At 29.7% G+C, this 18,593-nt stretch overlaps 1 protein-coding gene across 1 annotated transcript; it reads left to right on the top strand.

The window, feature by feature from the left end:
* The first annotated feature begins 2,018 nt into the window (after positions 1 to 2,018).
* On the top strand, positions 2,019 to 3,080 carry LOC139849408 (uncharacterized). Its single transcript, XM_071839063.1, has one exon. The coding sequence runs from the start codon at positions 2,019 to 2,021 to the stop codon at positions 3,078 to 3,080; it is 1,062 nt and encodes a 353-aa protein (XP_071695164.1).
* Positions 3,081 to 18,593: the final 15,513 nt, after the last annotated feature.

The raw sequence follows: 18,593 nt of genomic DNA, 5'->3' as shown, positions 1-18,593 counted from the left end.
GTAATAAAATTCTTTTATACAAAATATTAATTGTGAAATTTTTATTTTAACGGGTAGGTAATACCCGAGAGATATATAAATTCACAATTGATATGTTACATTCTTCGAATCTGATTCAGCAATCATCAACTATACTCACTATTTTCTCAACGATATACATTCTTTCATAAAAATCAAAACAACCATACTCATTCAAATTCAATTACATATTCTGATTTTGAAATCGCAGGAGTTAATTCGAAATATAACCGGTATCATCACTCTTAGATTTCTACATCTTTCAAATGTGAGAATAATGGAACGGGAGAGCTTAATTTATATTCTCACTATTTTAGATGTATGAACTAAGAAGGAAAGTATAGGAATTGTGAGAATAATGGAACGAGAGAGCTTAATTTATAATGAAAATATCAGATAGAGTAATCGGGGCAGATCACCGTATTTAATATTAGAGATCTTAATTTTCTGATTCGCCGAAGAATCATATCTTTTAGATTTCGAAGATTTTCTTTAAATCCCTTGAATTTCGGAATTCAACCATGACTACGTCAAAAGTAAAGACGAATATTCATTTACCTTATCTCAATCTTTTGTGATAGCTTCACTCATACGCTTCGAGTAATCGAATCGTTCTATCCAAATTATTCAATGGTGATAAAACTCTATTTATCAACTCATATTCGTCATGAAAACATTTTTATTGTTAGCCATGACCCCCTCACTCAAATTTCGGAACGAAATTTCTTTAACGGGTAGGTACTGTGACGACCCGAAAATTTCCGATCAAATTTAAACATTATTCTTTTATGATTTCGACAGGATAAGCAAAGTCTGTAATGTTGAGCCTCAAATTTTTTGAACTATTTAGATGGATTCAGTTAACCTTTGACCATTCTCGATAATTCACGAACAATTAATTGTAAATAGATATGTGTGTATGTATATATAAATAATAATTCGAAATAATATTTGAAGTATTATATGTTGTTGTTATTAAAGCTAAGTATATAAAATAAAATAAAAATATGATATTATGATAATTAATATTTAAAACATATCTATGTACATAAATAAAGTATATTAAATATATATTTTGTGATTTCGAATTTATTTCGTAAACGATGGTAACGCTCAATTGTTATTAAATGAATAGTAAATGAGTTAAAAAGGAACTTATGTAATTTTAAAATAAAAGGTGATCTGAAAGTGAATTATATAAGTTATAGGCTTATTAAAAGTACTAGATTTAAGAGCCCGTGCGTTGCACGAGATTATTCCGCAAACAATCTTGAATCACAAAATGATATATCAAGTAACGATATTATACGGACAGTGTCACAGTTGTTTTTGTGGGTGAATTCGTTAAGTATTTTTTTTTTACACAAAACACATCACCAAGAGTTGGATAACTTAAACTTTGTTTTAGACATAACACATACATTGACAAAAATAAATAGGACATGATAATTGTTTAAGAGCACGTGCGTTGTAACCCTAGGATCGTGAACCATACCATAAGCGCTCTAAACACCCTATCGTTAGTTCCTTTACATTATACGCACTTTTTACACCTGTATTTGTTTTGATTCCATCAATTAGACTTCTTGATATCTTTAAATCGTCTATCCCACTCTTGTGTGTCATACTCTTGTTCCGATACATCTTTTTCGGTACTGTAAACAATCTCATCTTGGCCGATCACAGACATTTCTCGAGCACTAAGAATCTGTAGAAATCATACATAATTAAAAAGTCAAACTTAATGACTAAAACATCGCGAGTAGCTATCCTAAAAAATCCCATTCTATTTTAGATTTGATAGAACTACCTCGCACGTCATGCCACCTGGTATTACTTTGTAGAAATACTTTTATAGAGGTGACAATTTAAACTCATGTATGTACAAACATGTATACTTAAGTTTACTGTTTCCTCTAATAAGTGAATTTCTTAAATTTAATGAAAATTCCAAGAAGTTGAAACATATCAAAAGTCAATCTAACAGTTATTCAAAATGCATGACTCCTCAATCATTTCATATAAATAATTTAGTTTCATCACTTTTTGGGTCGTCTTTTCGAGGTAAGATTATGAATAATGTCTCCTCTTTATCTACTTCTTTGTTGTCCCCGATTTGGAAAGACTTGGTTAATCTCCAAAAAAACGAGTCCGCCTTTGGTATTGTTGGTCCCAATAATTGGAAGTGGAAATTAGGTAGCGGAAAAAGTATCTTGTTTTGGCTCGACCCGTGGGCCGATGGTCGTGTTTTGAAGGATGAATTTCCTTCTTTGTTTTTCTTAAGCTCGATCAAAAACCAAACAGTCCACTGTTTTCGTTTCCCTAGTAACATTGGGCTGCCACAAGTCGGGTGGGATTTTCATTTGGGCCAGCATCTGTCCATTTACAACGCCTTTAAAGCCCAACAGCTTGCTTCTTTTTTGGCTCGTTTCTGTCTAAATGATGCTGTTGAAGACAAAATTAGTTGGGCAACTGGTTTAAATGATTCTTATACTGTGGCTGATGCAATCCGTATTCTCGTACAGTCGGGTAACGTTTCCCCTCCGGTTTGGCCTAAAGTTGTGTGGGCTAATAATGTTCCGTCTAAGATCATGATTTTTCATTGGCTCGCAATCAAGAAAAGCATCCCCGTGAAAGACGTTTTGTCTAGAAGACAAATTTTACCTTCAAATCAATCTACTTTATGTGTTTGGTGTAGACTTGAAACCGAGACAATCGACCACTTGTTAATTCATTGCAAATGGTCATCTAGTATTTGGTCAGACTTATTCCGATGGTGGAATATTCGGTGGGTCATCCCAGGATCTATCCTCGATTTTTCGTTTGATTGGTACTATGGTATGGGAATCAAAGCATCCAAGTTTTGGAAGATGATAGGGCCCGCTACCATTTGGGCCATTTGGACCGCCCGAAACGACATTATTTTCAATGGCAAGTTTACATGTCGTTCAAGTATCGTTCGCAATATCAAACTCAAGGTCTTTCTTTGGGCGTCTAATCTCAAACTTGTTCACGGTAAACAAGCTTATGTATGGGAGCAAAATCCATCGTTTCTTGTTTAAGTTTTCATTATTTCAATTTCTTGTAATTTCTTGTAATGTTCTGTGACCGTTTCTAAACCGTCATTGTACTTGTATCTGTTAGGTTTCATCTTTTTGATGAAGACCTTTATATATGACTCTCTTTTTCGCCAAAAAAAAATATATATATAAATAATTTAGTTATTATCACTAAACCCAAAAAAAAAAAAAAAAAAAAAAAAAAAAAAAAAATTTGTAGGTTGACCCAACCTGAACAAAAGCATTTTTTGAATAACATTATTCTACTGCTCAACTTTTATAGTAAAATATACTACTATAAAACTATATCATGTCAAATTCAGATTCTTTTATAGTAAAATATACTTAATTAACACTATATGTATTGTAATCTAACTAATATTAGGTGTACTCAAAAGATATTTCACAAATATTGAGTGTTTAATGTTGAAATATATATAATTTATAATTTGAATATATTATACAATATAATATAATATAATATAATTAACTTTTATAACACAAAAAGAATAAAAGTCAAATAATTAAAAGTAAAGTTAAGTACCTACATCATGTTTCATGTCTATATCTTCTTTAAGAGTAAAATCAGTGGTAATAGAGGAGTTTCAGCAATCGACTATCACCACAACCGCCATATCTGCAGTCATCTACCGGCAACATTCGATGAAAGTCAGTAGTAATAGATTATTCTATTAAAGTAGTCCTCCCAAATTTTAAAATTTAGATGATACTATAATTGCCAAGTGCATATGACATTATGCTGCTAATCTGCAATTTGCAATTAGAAGACCCATCATCACAAATGAGATTTTTTACCGTTTCATTTGTATAAAACTTATAGTTACTCTATAAAACTTCATGTATAATTTTCAAATGAGGAACTATACAAATTTATGAATGCTTATTGTATTGACCTGCCCAATGTGGGTTGAGATCATTCAACTTCTCATTAGCTTGCATTTATTACCACAATTGGTGTAAAGTACTATATAAAGTTAGAAATGCCATCTTTAAAATGCCATCTGTAAAAAGGATCCTACAATTTACCATATCCTTTTATAGAGGACACCGTAGGGACTTTTCATAAACATCTTCGGATAATGAACTTTCCTACACAGCAAGATCACCAAATTTTAGGAGAGCTAGTCTAACAACAAAACACATCTAAAATGGAAGTAACTCTGTCAACCCATTATCTAGAAATAGGTTGACGTTTGTAGAGAAGTGGGTCATAATTGACACCTAAAATATAATAGTAATTAACCCAGATAGTGGATATCAACAAACAACAAACCAACCCGGATGTTCAATTAATTAAGATCAAAACTAAAGTAACAGGACCAACCAAAACTTAACACACCCAACCTAGATGCCAAATGTACCAATTTATTAATAATCACGTAAAAAAATTGCAAGCACAATAGAAGTACATCTATTTGAAACAAAACTAAGAAGTCATATACATTGTGGACTTTTTAAAGCACAGTATCTCAATATGTATAATCTTACCTATTCTAATCCAGTGGATTGACACATGTTTTAACTAAAAGTCATGTTTTTAAAGATGGAAGTTAGTCTGCATATACATCCACATCCACAATTCTGAGGAAGTTATCGGGTAAAATTAAGCGTTTGTGTACGCAGCTCTCTAGCTCGGTTTCTTTTTTCTATTTTAGCATTTGTTTATAGAGCTAAATACCATCGGACCAAAGGGACAATAAAAAAGGAGGTAGCATACAACTGTGCAAGTTCACGGTGTGTTAATTAACTTTATAAAAAAAATTTAGACATCATTACAAAACATAACCCAGATTGACCGGTTCACATAAATGGGTTGGAATTGTTCTTTTTTACCTGAAGAAGAGGGAAATTTTAATTACAATGAAATGAATCCATCGGATTAGATGATCTTTATATCCCTACAAACAGACACACAAACGTATTAGAAAATTGATGAAAAATAATAATCCATAATAAATAAAATAAAAATAAAAAATATTTAAGCGTACTTGAGCAAGGCACCAAGGACGATCACCCCAAATAGATTAATCCGACCCAAACCACCGACCCATGCCCTCTATGTGTTGCTAGTTTTACTGCAAGATGAGAACCAACACATTTCAAAAGGCTGAAAACAAACAATATAATTTAGAGGTAGCAATTTCAACCCATATATTTATGGATGGGTCAGCATCGTTTAAACTTCTTCCTCTGATCGAACGCTTCAAACCCCAACACCCAACCAGCCCTAAATTGCCATTTCGAACACGATCATAAACAAAAGCATTACTTTTCGAATCAAATGCGTATAACTTGATAAAAAATGCACTGCATAAATAGGAACAGAAATGGACTAATAATCTATAACTTTGTATAAGAAACAATACCCATATACAGATTCCAGATTGACTATGTTCTTTGATCAAAAACATTTAACATATTGCCCAACATTAAGTTTTGACCGTTACCTGACCTTCCCGACGAACCCATTTTAAATATCGATTTCGAAGTTAAAGTATATCATGGGTGATTATATATGACCTATTACCTGATTCAATATACATGAAGTAATACCAGGCAATGAAAAAGATCTTATTCTTTTGTTTCAATTAATCAGTTTATTTATAAGTCAATGCAAAATAAGCAAATTATGTATTTAAGAATATAGTTGTTAACTAATGATTTACCTTCAACGCTACTTGAATATGCTTTATCTACAACGCTTGCATCTGTTACAAAAAAAGGTCTCAGATTTAGAAACCTTAATCTCACAAAAAAAAAAAAAAAAAAACCTTTATATTGAAGGATTGCAAAAAGATCATCAAAACCCTCGACTAAAGTAGTTAACATAGTTAACAGTGAAAAACCATAACTTCTAAATAATTGGCAAATTAAGAAAAGAAACCCTAATTTCCACAAAAATATCATTAACAAAAAATAAGTTTCAATCTACCATTTTCCTAAAAAATATAACATTAACAAAAAAACAGCAGTTATATACATTTCAGAAGTACTTTTAGAAGAATGGCATTGTTAGTCTTCTCATTAATGGCTTTCTCTATAGGAAACCTAAAACAAATACAATATGAGTTAAAATTGAGAGCTATATACATTTATTTGATAGGTAAATATAAAAATAGCTTTCCCATGTATCAAGCTTTTGCTATTGCAGTTTTTAAAAGCTCAAGATCTTCTATATTTTCCTGTATAATTGAATACATAAGAATAAGATAAGACATACATTCTATCACGATATACTAATTTCATTTGATTTTGAAATCAGAAGTCAAGCAGTAACAATTTGATGTGTTTATATTTAGAGAGTAAACTGACCTGAATGTTAGGACCAAAGCATTAATTATCATCAACTATAGCAACACAATCAACGTAGAGTACATAAATTGTAAGAAAAAAAAGGTCAACAAATATAAGAAAGCTTCCTGCAGGGATAGCCACATATCTTTATGAAATATAGTGCATTACAATATTAGCAACCCAAAAACAGCATATTACTTCCTAAACTAAAGTTGTGCAAAATGAATATAAATGGTAGCAATAAAAAATGAATGAATGACACACTTAACTATATTGTTAACTTGACAAACAAATTCATTTAAAGCATTATCAGACCAAAGTAACTTTACATCTCTTATTGATTATTCAATATTTGACTCGAGAAAAGATTCATTTAAAGCTAATGAAAAATCACTATCAACAACAGAGCTAACTATAAACATACACAAAACTCAAACAATTGAAAGGATGCTATACAAAACCTAAACATTTTTTTAAAATCATAAATGTATCATGGAGACAATTTATGAAATTGATCCCTAAACTATAAACAAAACCTTAAACTTACAAATTAGAAACCCATAGGCCTTCAATCCATGTATAAAACCTTCAAACCTGATTCTTAGAGCTCGATTAACATGCATATACGTCGATCAGTTCAAACCAATGTGAATAATTGAAAAGGATTCATCGTTTTGCTCCGTTTTGTATTGCTTGGGCCGTAGACGGTGACGATGACGGTGTTTTTGACGGATACGATTTCAATGAAATTGTATAACAACGCTATGGATTAATCGATTCTGGAAGATTGGAAATTGAATTATGAGCCCGTGAAAGATTGAAATTAATCGATTCTTGATTAATCGTATAAAAACGCCATGCAAGATTGGAAATTAGGGTTTGAGGAGTGAGGAAGATGATATGAAAGAAACTCATTGTGAAACCGCCCCCTAATTTAAGTGGACACACCTATACAAAATTAACCAAACTTTTAATTCTAAATTGTGAAAAAAAGTTATTTTGTGAGGTTGAATAAACGTGCCGGATATATGTATGGGATTTATAAATATATAAATATAAATATAAATAAAAGATATTTAGGATTTAATTATTTAATTTTAATACTTTTTATATTTTACCCATAAATGAGAGAGACAGTTGATGTAATTTTTATTTATTAAATTAATAATTGAATTTTATAACATAATGACCAAAATAAATAAATATTGTTAATTTAAAAATATGGGATTTTTCTGAACACTTTTATCCGCCACTAATTAACAACGGGTACGAAATCCAGTCCGTGAAAGGTGACGGCTAATATATTTACACGTTTATTATTATTATTATTATTATTATTATTATTATTATTATTATTATATAAAACTCTGTTTCAAATTGATTGATAAAAAGCTGTGATTGAGTCACATTTTTCTTTGCCTCACCACTTGAGAGATATATATATATTATATATACATACATATCATTGAAGACACATAGGACACACATATTATTAACACACATTCAGAAAGATAATGAGAACCCCATTTTCTACTTCTTGCAACTGCTCAATCACACACTCTATCAATCTCCAATCCAAACACCATCATACTTCTGATCTTTGTTTAGGTTCGGCAAACACTAAACCGGAGTTTAGATGATGTTATAGTGTTTCGACTTCTGTCTTCTGTTAAACCAAAACCAAAGATGCTACCCCACACCACACCACCGATAGTCACCTCAATCACCCACCTTAGACAAACACCCTCACCCTCTTTAACAACCACCATCTTCTAATGCTATTGCTGCAATTCTGGTAAGACCCACAACTGAACCCCATCACTTTTGTTATGCTATTTTGCAGCCCACAACCATCTCCACCACCATTGACATCACCACTTGTAATTCATATGTTACTACTACAATTATACGTTTATGTTTCCTGTTTAAGTTTTTCTGTCGAACCCACGATGATGTAGCTGCTTATGACTTTTGTTTTCCTAATCGAGCTAAACCGTCAAATAAGTAACTGCTACTACAGCTCGTTATTTCTGTTCTATTCAAATCATCAACCTCACACCATTCTAGTTTAGTCGAAAACAACCACCCTTATGATAATCAATCATCACACTCGCTAAATCGAAACCCACTTGTCGCTCGGTTTCGATCACCACCCAAGAACACCATTCGAACTGTTGCTTGTTATTTCCTGTTTTATTCGATCAACCAAAACCCACCTGAAATTTACGCTTGCTGCCACGATCTTGTCCCATTTAAAACCACCACTCAACTCTCCTTGTTGCTACCGTTTACAGCCGACCCATAAACAACCATCACCTTATCATAGTTGTTTACTGCTACTGCCCTACCATTCGATCACCATCATCAAACCATTGAAATAAACCTGCAACTCACCCATTAAAATTGCTGCTACAAATTTTTTCTGTTTTCAATTAGTAACGAAGAAGATGATGAATAAGTGGATCGGTTATGATGAAGAACTGCCACGCTGAATAACTATTTTCTGTTTTCTACTTCGTGATTATTTATGGCCGACAATGACAAATTATATAAACCCCACTTGAATTAATTTAATAAAGGTACTAAGTGCTGAGGAAGTAAAATACGTAAACCCTTAAATTTCTTTTGGATCGGTTTCTGTTGGGCTCAAAGTAATCATGGGCCACGAATTTTGCAAGCCCCATTCAGTTTATGTTTAAATCCATCAAGCCAATAAACCTTTGTGTTTGTATATTTTTTTTCTTTATCGTTCTTGATGGTAAACGATGCTGGATGATAATGTTTAGATATTAAGAAAGGATGATGAATTATGATGGTGATGCAAGGATGACTAAGGTTGACAAATATAAGAATGATATCAATGATCGATGGAATGAAGAAGATGAAACGAGTATGATTATGATGAGGTTACGGTATAGCGGGTTAAAAAGTTTAGGTTATGATTCAAATCAGAAAAATGAGGATGGATGGATGGTTGAGGGTGTTAGCGATAAGCGAGAGGTCGGGGGTTCGAGCCTCGACGCGGGTTGTTTTTCTTTTTAGAACAACTTCTTTTGAGGTAGTCTTTTGTTATTTATTATTATTATTATTATTATTATTATTATTATTATTATTATTATTATTATTATTATTATTATTATTATTATTATTATTATTATTATTATTATTATTATTATTATTATTAAGTATTAGTATTATTATTATTATTATTATTATTATTAAGTATTATGTAAATTATTGTTATTATTATTATTATTATTATTATCATTAGTATTGTTAACATATTTATAATTTATATTAGCGTTATCATTAAAACTATTATTATTATTAAAAGTAATATTTTTATTAAAGTTATCATTATAATTAAAATTTTCATTTTTAAAAGTATCATTATTATAAGGATCATTATTTTAATATATTATTATTATCATTATTATTATTACTATAAATAAAATGACTAGTATTATTATCAAAATTAGTATTGTCATTATTAAAACTAATTAATATTATTATTAACACTATTTTAGTATTAGTAAAGTCATTATTTTAACAAACCAAAAGTTATTTATATAAAAATATATCAAATACATATATAATAACTATATAAATATTACAGTACTATTTTAAATAAGTAATATATAATTATTATATACAAACATATTTGATTATTATTACATGTAATTATATGTGTTAATATATATATATATATATATATATATATATATATATATATATATATATATATATATATATATATATATATATATATATATATATATATATATATATATATATATATATATATATATATATATATATATATATATATAGGTTCGTGAATCTGAGGCCAACCTTGCATTGTTCAGTTCCGTCGTATGCATATTTTTACTACAAAATATGGTATTGTGAGTTCATTTGCTCCCTTTTGCTCTTTACATTTTTGGGACTGAGAATACATGCGCTGTTTTTACAACTGTTTTATTAAATGCTTTTGAAATATATTTTGAACTGCGAATACATGAAATGCTTTTATAAATATTTGACGAGATAGACACAAGCAAAACATTCCTCGAAAGAATTATTATGCAGACAGAAGTTCTGCGGATTATTATTGAATTATGTGGACATGATAATTGAAACGACCCGTCCTAATCCACCTGGACGAAGTCATCAATATTTGGTCCCATTGCGATGATCGACTCCAAGTAATGTCCTTAAAATGAGCAAATGCACAGCGGAAGACTTAATTCGTACCTGAGAATAAACATGCTTAAAAGTGTCAACCAAAAGGTTGGTGAGTTCATAGGTTTATCATAACAATCATTTCAATATATTAATAGACCACAAGATTTCCGTTTATAAATATATGTACACTCGCAAGTGTATAAAACTGTTCTGCTTATGTTGAGGCCTCAGTAACCAACCTTAACAATAATATAATAAGTCATCTTCGCAAAGATGGATACGTACACTCGCAAGTGTATAAATAATCCTCGAAGTACTAAACATCCGCCCACTAGCTCTTATGTCTAGTGCAGCCTACAAGATGGGGGTGTTAATCCCGATAGATCTATCTTTAGGATTCACGCTTACATGCACTTATAACATGTAACTAAATTACCTAGCACATCAATCCGCAGAATATCATTTTTAATCACTTGTCTCTATTCCGTAAAACATTTATAAAAGCAGCGCATGTATTCTCAGCCCAAAATTATATATTGCAAAAGCAATTAAAAAGGGAGCAAATGAAACTCACCTATTGTATTTTGTAGTAAAAATACATATGATGACATTGAACAAGTGTAGGGTTGACCTTGGATTCACGAACCTATATCATTTATATATATATTAACACACACATAGTTGTAATCGAATTAAATATATATATATAGTTATTAATTGTTATTTTAATAAATTATATGTTTCATTAATAATTTAATTAGCTATAATTATTTTATATACTTCAGATAAATAATTAGTATCTATTATAAAAGTATAATATAGTTATGTTATATGTAATAAATATATTTTTCATATATATATATATATATATATATTTATTTATTAAATTAACAATAATAATCTTAATAATAATATTTATGATTTTAAAAATAACATTAAAGATAATGATCATAATAATACTAGTGTTAATAATAATAATAATAATAATAATAATGATAATATTTAATAATAATACTTTTATTAATAATAATACTTAAAAAAAAATGATAATTTATAATAAAAATGATAATTTTAATAATAAGGATATTATTAATAATATTCTTAATGATAATACTAATAATAACATTAATATTGATAATAAATGATAACTCTTATATATACACTTATATTAATAATAATACTAGTAGTAATTATAATACATGTAATAATAATAATAATTAGCAAGTACAAAAATAATAATAATCATCACAATAACAATCTATAATAATAATAATAATAATAATAATAATAATAATAATAATAATAATAATAATAATAATAATAAAATAGAAAACTACCTTGTAAAGGGTTTTAAAAAAAAATTGTGCCTGGTGCGAGGCTCGAACCCCCGACCTCTCGAAACCCAACACGCTCCTCAACCATGGAACCATTACTGCTTTTCTGTTTAAGTAAGAATCTGTTATTTATTTATTCCATTATTGTAAGTTCTTCTTCTTCTTCAACCTCTCGAATCAAACGACCCTTACTAATCAAAGTTTACAAAAATCGAATAATACGTTTTGTTTTGGGTCATATAACCGAAATATTTTAAACTATAATGGTTCTTGACTTAATTGAAAAAAAAAATAATGTATATATATTCATTGTTGCTGTCGCAACTTTTTAAAAAAAAAATTCTTGTTCTTCGATTTATAAACGTTTTAAGATTGTGATTCCTTCATGATATCTTTTCTAAATCATCATTAAAATACTCTGGAACTAACTGTCGAACTGGAAACAACTTATACTTCATGAATTCGAAGGAAGAACATTAGTTGACTTTTTGATTCAAAAACTTTGACTCGAAAATTCGCGTTCGATATAATGAGTTGGGGTTTGATGTTTTGCAGAAAGTTTACATGGAGGATTCCTAACAACTCTACATTCTTAGATTTTGAAGTTTGAAATGAAATCGAGTTTTGAGTAAAAAGATCAAGAACAGAGAAAACAGAAGCAGTTGGAATGTTTTTTTTTTCTTTTCTTTAACTTCAATTATCAGTAATTTATAATTTATATCTGATAATGGAAATAAAAGAGTTCAAACGAATTTTGTCATTACAAGGTTGGTTTGTTGAGTCCAGCTGGTTCGACAAAGTGTCACACACAAATAGAAGTCAGGGAAAAATATTGCAGCTAGTGATTAAATAACGCATATATAACTATTTTTATATATAAAGTTTATTATTAATAGTTATTTAATATTTAGTCTATTAATAGTAATAGTATAGTATTAATAATAATAATAACAACATTAATAATATTAGTAACAATAATAATAATAATAATAATAATAATTATTATAAAGTTTATAACAATTATATTAATAATAATAATAGTATTAGTAAATAGTAATACCATAACAATTTACATATATTATATTATTAGTATCTATAGGTTATATATTTAAAATAATATTAATAACATTATCATTTATATTAATATTGAAAGTACTAACAATATTGTTATAACAATTATATTTATAATTAAATTGAATATATCTGTGTTACGTATTGTTGTTTATAACTATATAATATACATCACATAATAACTTTGAATCACAAAATATATATTTAATGTACTTTTTATATATACATAGATTTATTTTAATAATAGATTTTACTATTTCTTATAAAATTTTACAATTTAGTTCTTACAATTAAATCATATATTATATCAAACTATATTTCAATTTATTTTATATATATATATATATATATATATATATATATATATATATATATATATATATATATATATATATATATATATATATATATATTTAAATATATATGTATCTGTTTAATTACAAGTAATAGTTCGTGAATCGTCGAAATTGGTCAGGGTTAATTGAATGTATATCAACAGCTATTATTTTTGAGGTTCAATTTAGTAGACGTTTCTTATCATGTCGAAATCATATAGAGATTTAGTTTAAATTTGGTCGGAAATTTCCGGGTCGTCACAGTACCTACCCGTTAAAGAAATTTCGTCCCGAAATTTGATTGGTATGGTCATGGTTAACTATAAAAGTGTTTTCATGACGAATATGAGTTGGTAAATAGAGTTTTATCCTTATTGAGTAATATAAGTAAAATGATTCAATTATGCGAAGCGTACGAGTAAAGTTATCACAAAAGAGTGAGATGAGTAAATATAATTTCGTCATATCTTTTGACGTAGATGGTTGAATTCCGGAGTTCAAGGGATTTAAAAGAAAATCTTAAAAATCTATAAGATCTGATTCTTCGAGATTTATGAAAAATTAGGATCCTCTTTAATTTAATGCGATTATCTATCTCGATTGCTTTGCCTGGTATCTTCTCTATAAATGAACTTCTTTCATTCCATTATTTTCACCACTCCAATTCTTACTTTCTTGATCCATACTTTCAAACGATTGTGAAAATGCTTAATTCAGTTCTGATCCTTGTCCTCATCCTTACTATCGCAACATTCATTCTCCTTTTCCAACTTCCACCAGAGGAATCTGCTTTCTTCTACTTCGCCCATGGGGTTATAATGTTTTTAATTCTCCCGTGTCTTTATGTTGCGATAAACATTGATATACACGGTTTGTAATTCCTGTGTTTGAGATCGGCTTTATATTTTCCTTTATTTTTCGGAGCTCCATGCTCTTGTTTTCTCTTCCCGACTTTAAATCACACGAATAATGGTCCCGAATTTGTAGATATAGAGTTTAGAATGTTTATAATGTTCTAAGCAGGGTGGAACGTGATAGCACGATTTGATTTTCAAATTTATCAAAATCACTGAGAATAGAACTATCAAGAATATATTTTCTTGATATGTTCAGAGGTTAATTAGGATGAAAGAGTTATGTAACATGGCATATGATGATGGTATGATTTACTGTGAACCATCATCACATTTCATTAGAAACTCAGCATGACTTACTGTAATATAATCACGTTGACCAAGTGTCATTATATTATACCAACCCATGCTTCAATTTCCAACATTTCTCCACAATTCATTCACAATTTATACTTATATTTTACAGAAGTTTCCAATATAATGGAATACATAAAACACGAAGAGGTAGATAATTTCGGACAAGAGTATTTATGAAAATATCCTCAGAAATATCGAAGATATTTATTATGATATTTTGGAGTTTCTAAGTTCGGAGGTTGATGAAGAAAAATTTTCCGCAAGATTTTAACATGAATTCAGAGCAGGATATTCTCTAAAGATTTCATCGGATCCAGAATTACCTGGATTCTTTGAATATAAGGTTTGGTCCTTGTATTTGTCCTTGGTCTCCTTTATGGTTAGCTCAATCTGCTTTTCAATACCCAATTTTCTATCGAGCGTTCCTAACTCTCCTTTTCTTTATCATCAAACTTTTGGCCGTTTAGACCGTCTACCATTTTTCTGTTTCCTCTGCATTTAATGCTATGATATCTGAATCATCGGTTATTAATCCGAGGTGGTTTCAGGAGAATTGTGTTTTTAGATGATTAAACGCTGATGGGAATATGGTGGAATATTAAAGGTTACCTGGTAACAATAAAAGAGCACGCGTATATATCAACGTTATAATAAGGTTGTATCGTACGGATAGTCGAAGTTGTCTTGCTGGAGCTGTGACAAAACTGGCTATCTCGAACAGCAGATGCAAAGTTATTTTCGGTAATAATAACGCTAAAGGAATTAGCACAGCTACGTGTTAAACGTTTACTCAGGTTCCGAGTGTTTTCAGGTGCATAACTATATGCATCAATCTTTTCTCCCATAAATGAAGTGCAGTTGGTTCATCCTCTCGATTGAGGTGTTTTCAAGAATCATGAAAGGTTTGAACGCAGAATGTAATCGTGAAGATACAAATCATGTTTAAGACGAAATCAAGTGGCAAACTTGAAGAAATGTTTAGTTTCATATGCTATAATCAATATTTTAATTCATTTTTTATTTGTCCAATGTTATTAGTCCACAGTCGATAGTCCACAGTTGACAGTCCAATAATTCATATTCATATATAATTTAACATATAATATTCGAATTAATTAATACGTGTCGTGACCCGTATACGTCTCAGACTCGATCACAACTCAAAGTATATATATTATTATAGAATCAACCTCAACCCTGTATAGCTAACTCCCGCATTACTGCATATAGAGTGTCTATGGTTATTCCAAATAATATATATAGATGCGTCGATATGATATGTCAAAACCTTGTATAAGTGTCCCGATATTTAAAGTGCGTAAAAATAAATAACAGAAATTAAATGACGATAAATAAAGTGCGTAAAGTAAATAACAGAAATTAAATGACGATAAATAAAATTGCGAGAATGTAAATTGTGATAATTAAATTGCGATAAATAAAGTGTAATCAGTTAGCTGGGAACAATTAGTTAGGAACAGTTAGCGTGGATTCTTAACAAAATTTCTCATAGTTAATTTGTTTGTTTCTAACAAATTTTATTTTTGTCAAATGTTTTCTTCATTATGCCACTTGTTGGATTCTGATAAATCAAAATCCAACTATGAAATTGGATGAATATGGTTATTCTGTGGTGAACGGATTTGTATATCGGTGGATGTAAGTAGGATAGTATATGACTGTTGAAACAGATTCGAAGAACGTACAATGTAACTTATTAATGTGAAATTTAAATATTCCTCGGGTATTACCTACCCGTTAAAATAATTTCACCATTAACAGTTTGTACAAGAGAATTTTTAATTACCATCTTTATGAAAACATATCTACATCTATATTTTCTTCAGATGTATTCATGGATTTAATGAGTTAATATGATATTAAACTCATTCGATTTTCGGTTGGAACTAGAATAAATAATCTCTAAAACTTTAGAGATTACATATTCGCCATGTCGAACGAAGATAAATGAGGTAGGGCGATATGTAGAACGATAATTGTACTCAAGGTATAGAATGAGACATCGAGGCATGGGTTGTTGATGGTACTGGTGTTGTTATTGATGGTACCGTTGGTGCCGGTGATGTTGCTGAAGCTGGTACATTTTGCACCATGTTCTCCAAATTCATTATTCGAGCGTGAAGTTCGTTGATTTCTTCTATTATTCCGGAATGATTGTCGGTTCGGACGAGCGGATGAATGAGGTTTAGAATCTGAGATAGTATATGATCGTGACGAGATACTCTGGAAATGAGAGAGAAAATGTGTCTCGAACAGGTTCGCTGGTAAACGCTTCAGGTTCATTGTCAAGAGGTGAATTCGGTTGGTGGAAGGGATCGCCTTCTTCGCGTCTCCATTGATTAAGTCGACCTCGAACTCATTAGATGAATTGGGGATGGCTGATTGATTGATTCATTCTGGTGACACCGTTTTCGGAGCTTAGGTGAATATCCATGTCGGAATAGTTGTCGGAATAACTATAAAAATAGTTATCGAAATCTGAGGGACTCGAACTGGTTGAGGGATTCATCTCATATGATCAGATAAAGGATTTTCAATAAGAAATAGATTATAGGAAGTAGATTAGTACCCTGTAATACATAATTTACATATGCATATATAATACTAAAATCCCATAAGTTACGGAGGAATCTACGGAAGCTATCAGGCAAAGGTAACAATAACAGATACGCTAAGATATGAATTTATCCATACAATGTTCATACAATCTAGGCAGTAAGATATGTCTAGATTAAGAATGATAAGCAAGTGATTTCCTAAGAATGATAAGTAGGTAATTTTTGACACGAAATGATAAGCAAAACTTTTGACATGCAGACACGGTCGAAGTCCAGACTCACTAATGCATTCTAACATCTTATCAGCTAGACTCACTAATGCAGACCTGGTTCACTAAGACCACCGCTCTGATACCAACTGAAACGACCCGTCCTAATCCACCTGGACGAAGTCATCAATATTTGGTCCCATTGCGATGATCGACTCCAAGTAATGTCCTTAAAATGAGCAAATGCACAGCGGAAGACTTAATTCGTACCTGAGAATAAACATGCTTAAAAGTGTCAACCAAAAGGTTGGTGAGTTCATAGGTTTATCGTAACAATCATTTCAATATATTAATAGACCACAAGATTTCCGTTTATAAATATATGTACACTCGCAAGTGTATAAAACTGTTCTGCTTATGTTGAGGCCTCAGTAACCAACCTTAACAATAATATAATAAGTCATCTTCGCAAAGATGGATACGTACACTCGCAAGTGTATAAATAATCCTCGAAGTACTAAACATCCGCCCACTAGCTCTTATGTCTAGTGCAGCCTACAAGATGGGGGTGTTAAGCCCGATAGATCTATCTTTAGGATTCGCGCTTACATGCACTTATAACATGTAACTAAATTACCTAGCACATCAATCCGCAGAATATCATTTTTAATCACTTGTCTCTATTCCGTAAAACATTTATAAAAGCAGCGCATGTATTCTCAGCCCAAAATTATATATTGCAAAAGCAATTAAAAAGGGAGCAAATGAAACTCACCTATTGTATTTTGTAGTAAAAATACATATGACGACATTGAACAAGTGTAGGGTTGACCTCGGATTCACGAACCTATATCATTTATATATATATTAACACACACATAGTTGTAATCGAATTAAATTTATATATATAGTTATTAATTGTTATTTTAATAAATTATATGTTTCATTAATAATTTAATTAGCTATAATTATTTTATATACTTTAGATAAATAATTAGTATCTATTATAAAAGTATAATATAGTTATGTTATATGTAATAAATATATTTTTCATATATATATATATTTATTTATTAAATTAACAATAATAATCTTAATAATAATATTTATGATTTTAAAAATAACATTAAAGATAATGATCATAATAATACTAGTGTTAATAATAATAATAATAATAATGATAATATTTAATAATAATACTTTTATTAATAATAATACTTAAAAAAAAATGATAATTTATAATAAAAATGATAATTTTAATAATAAGGATATTATTA

This window comes from Rutidosis leptorrhynchoides, chromosome 5 (genome assembly GCF_046630445.1).
Source record: "Rutidosis leptorrhynchoides isolate AG116_Rl617_1_P2 chromosome 5, CSIRO_AGI_Rlap_v1, whole genome shotgun sequence".
Taxonomy (NCBI): Eukaryota; Viridiplantae; Streptophyta; class Magnoliopsida; order Asterales; family Asteraceae; genus Rutidosis; species Rutidosis leptorrhynchoides.
Note: the sequence above shows the minus strand (reverse complement) of the source record. Positions and strands in the feature narration are given on the sequence as shown.

What these genes read in the sequence shown, in the direction of transcription:
- LOC139849408 (XM_071839063.1), top strand. Translation starts at nt 2,019, where the DNA reads ATGACTCCTCAATCATTTCATATAAATAATTTAGTTTCATCACTTTTT.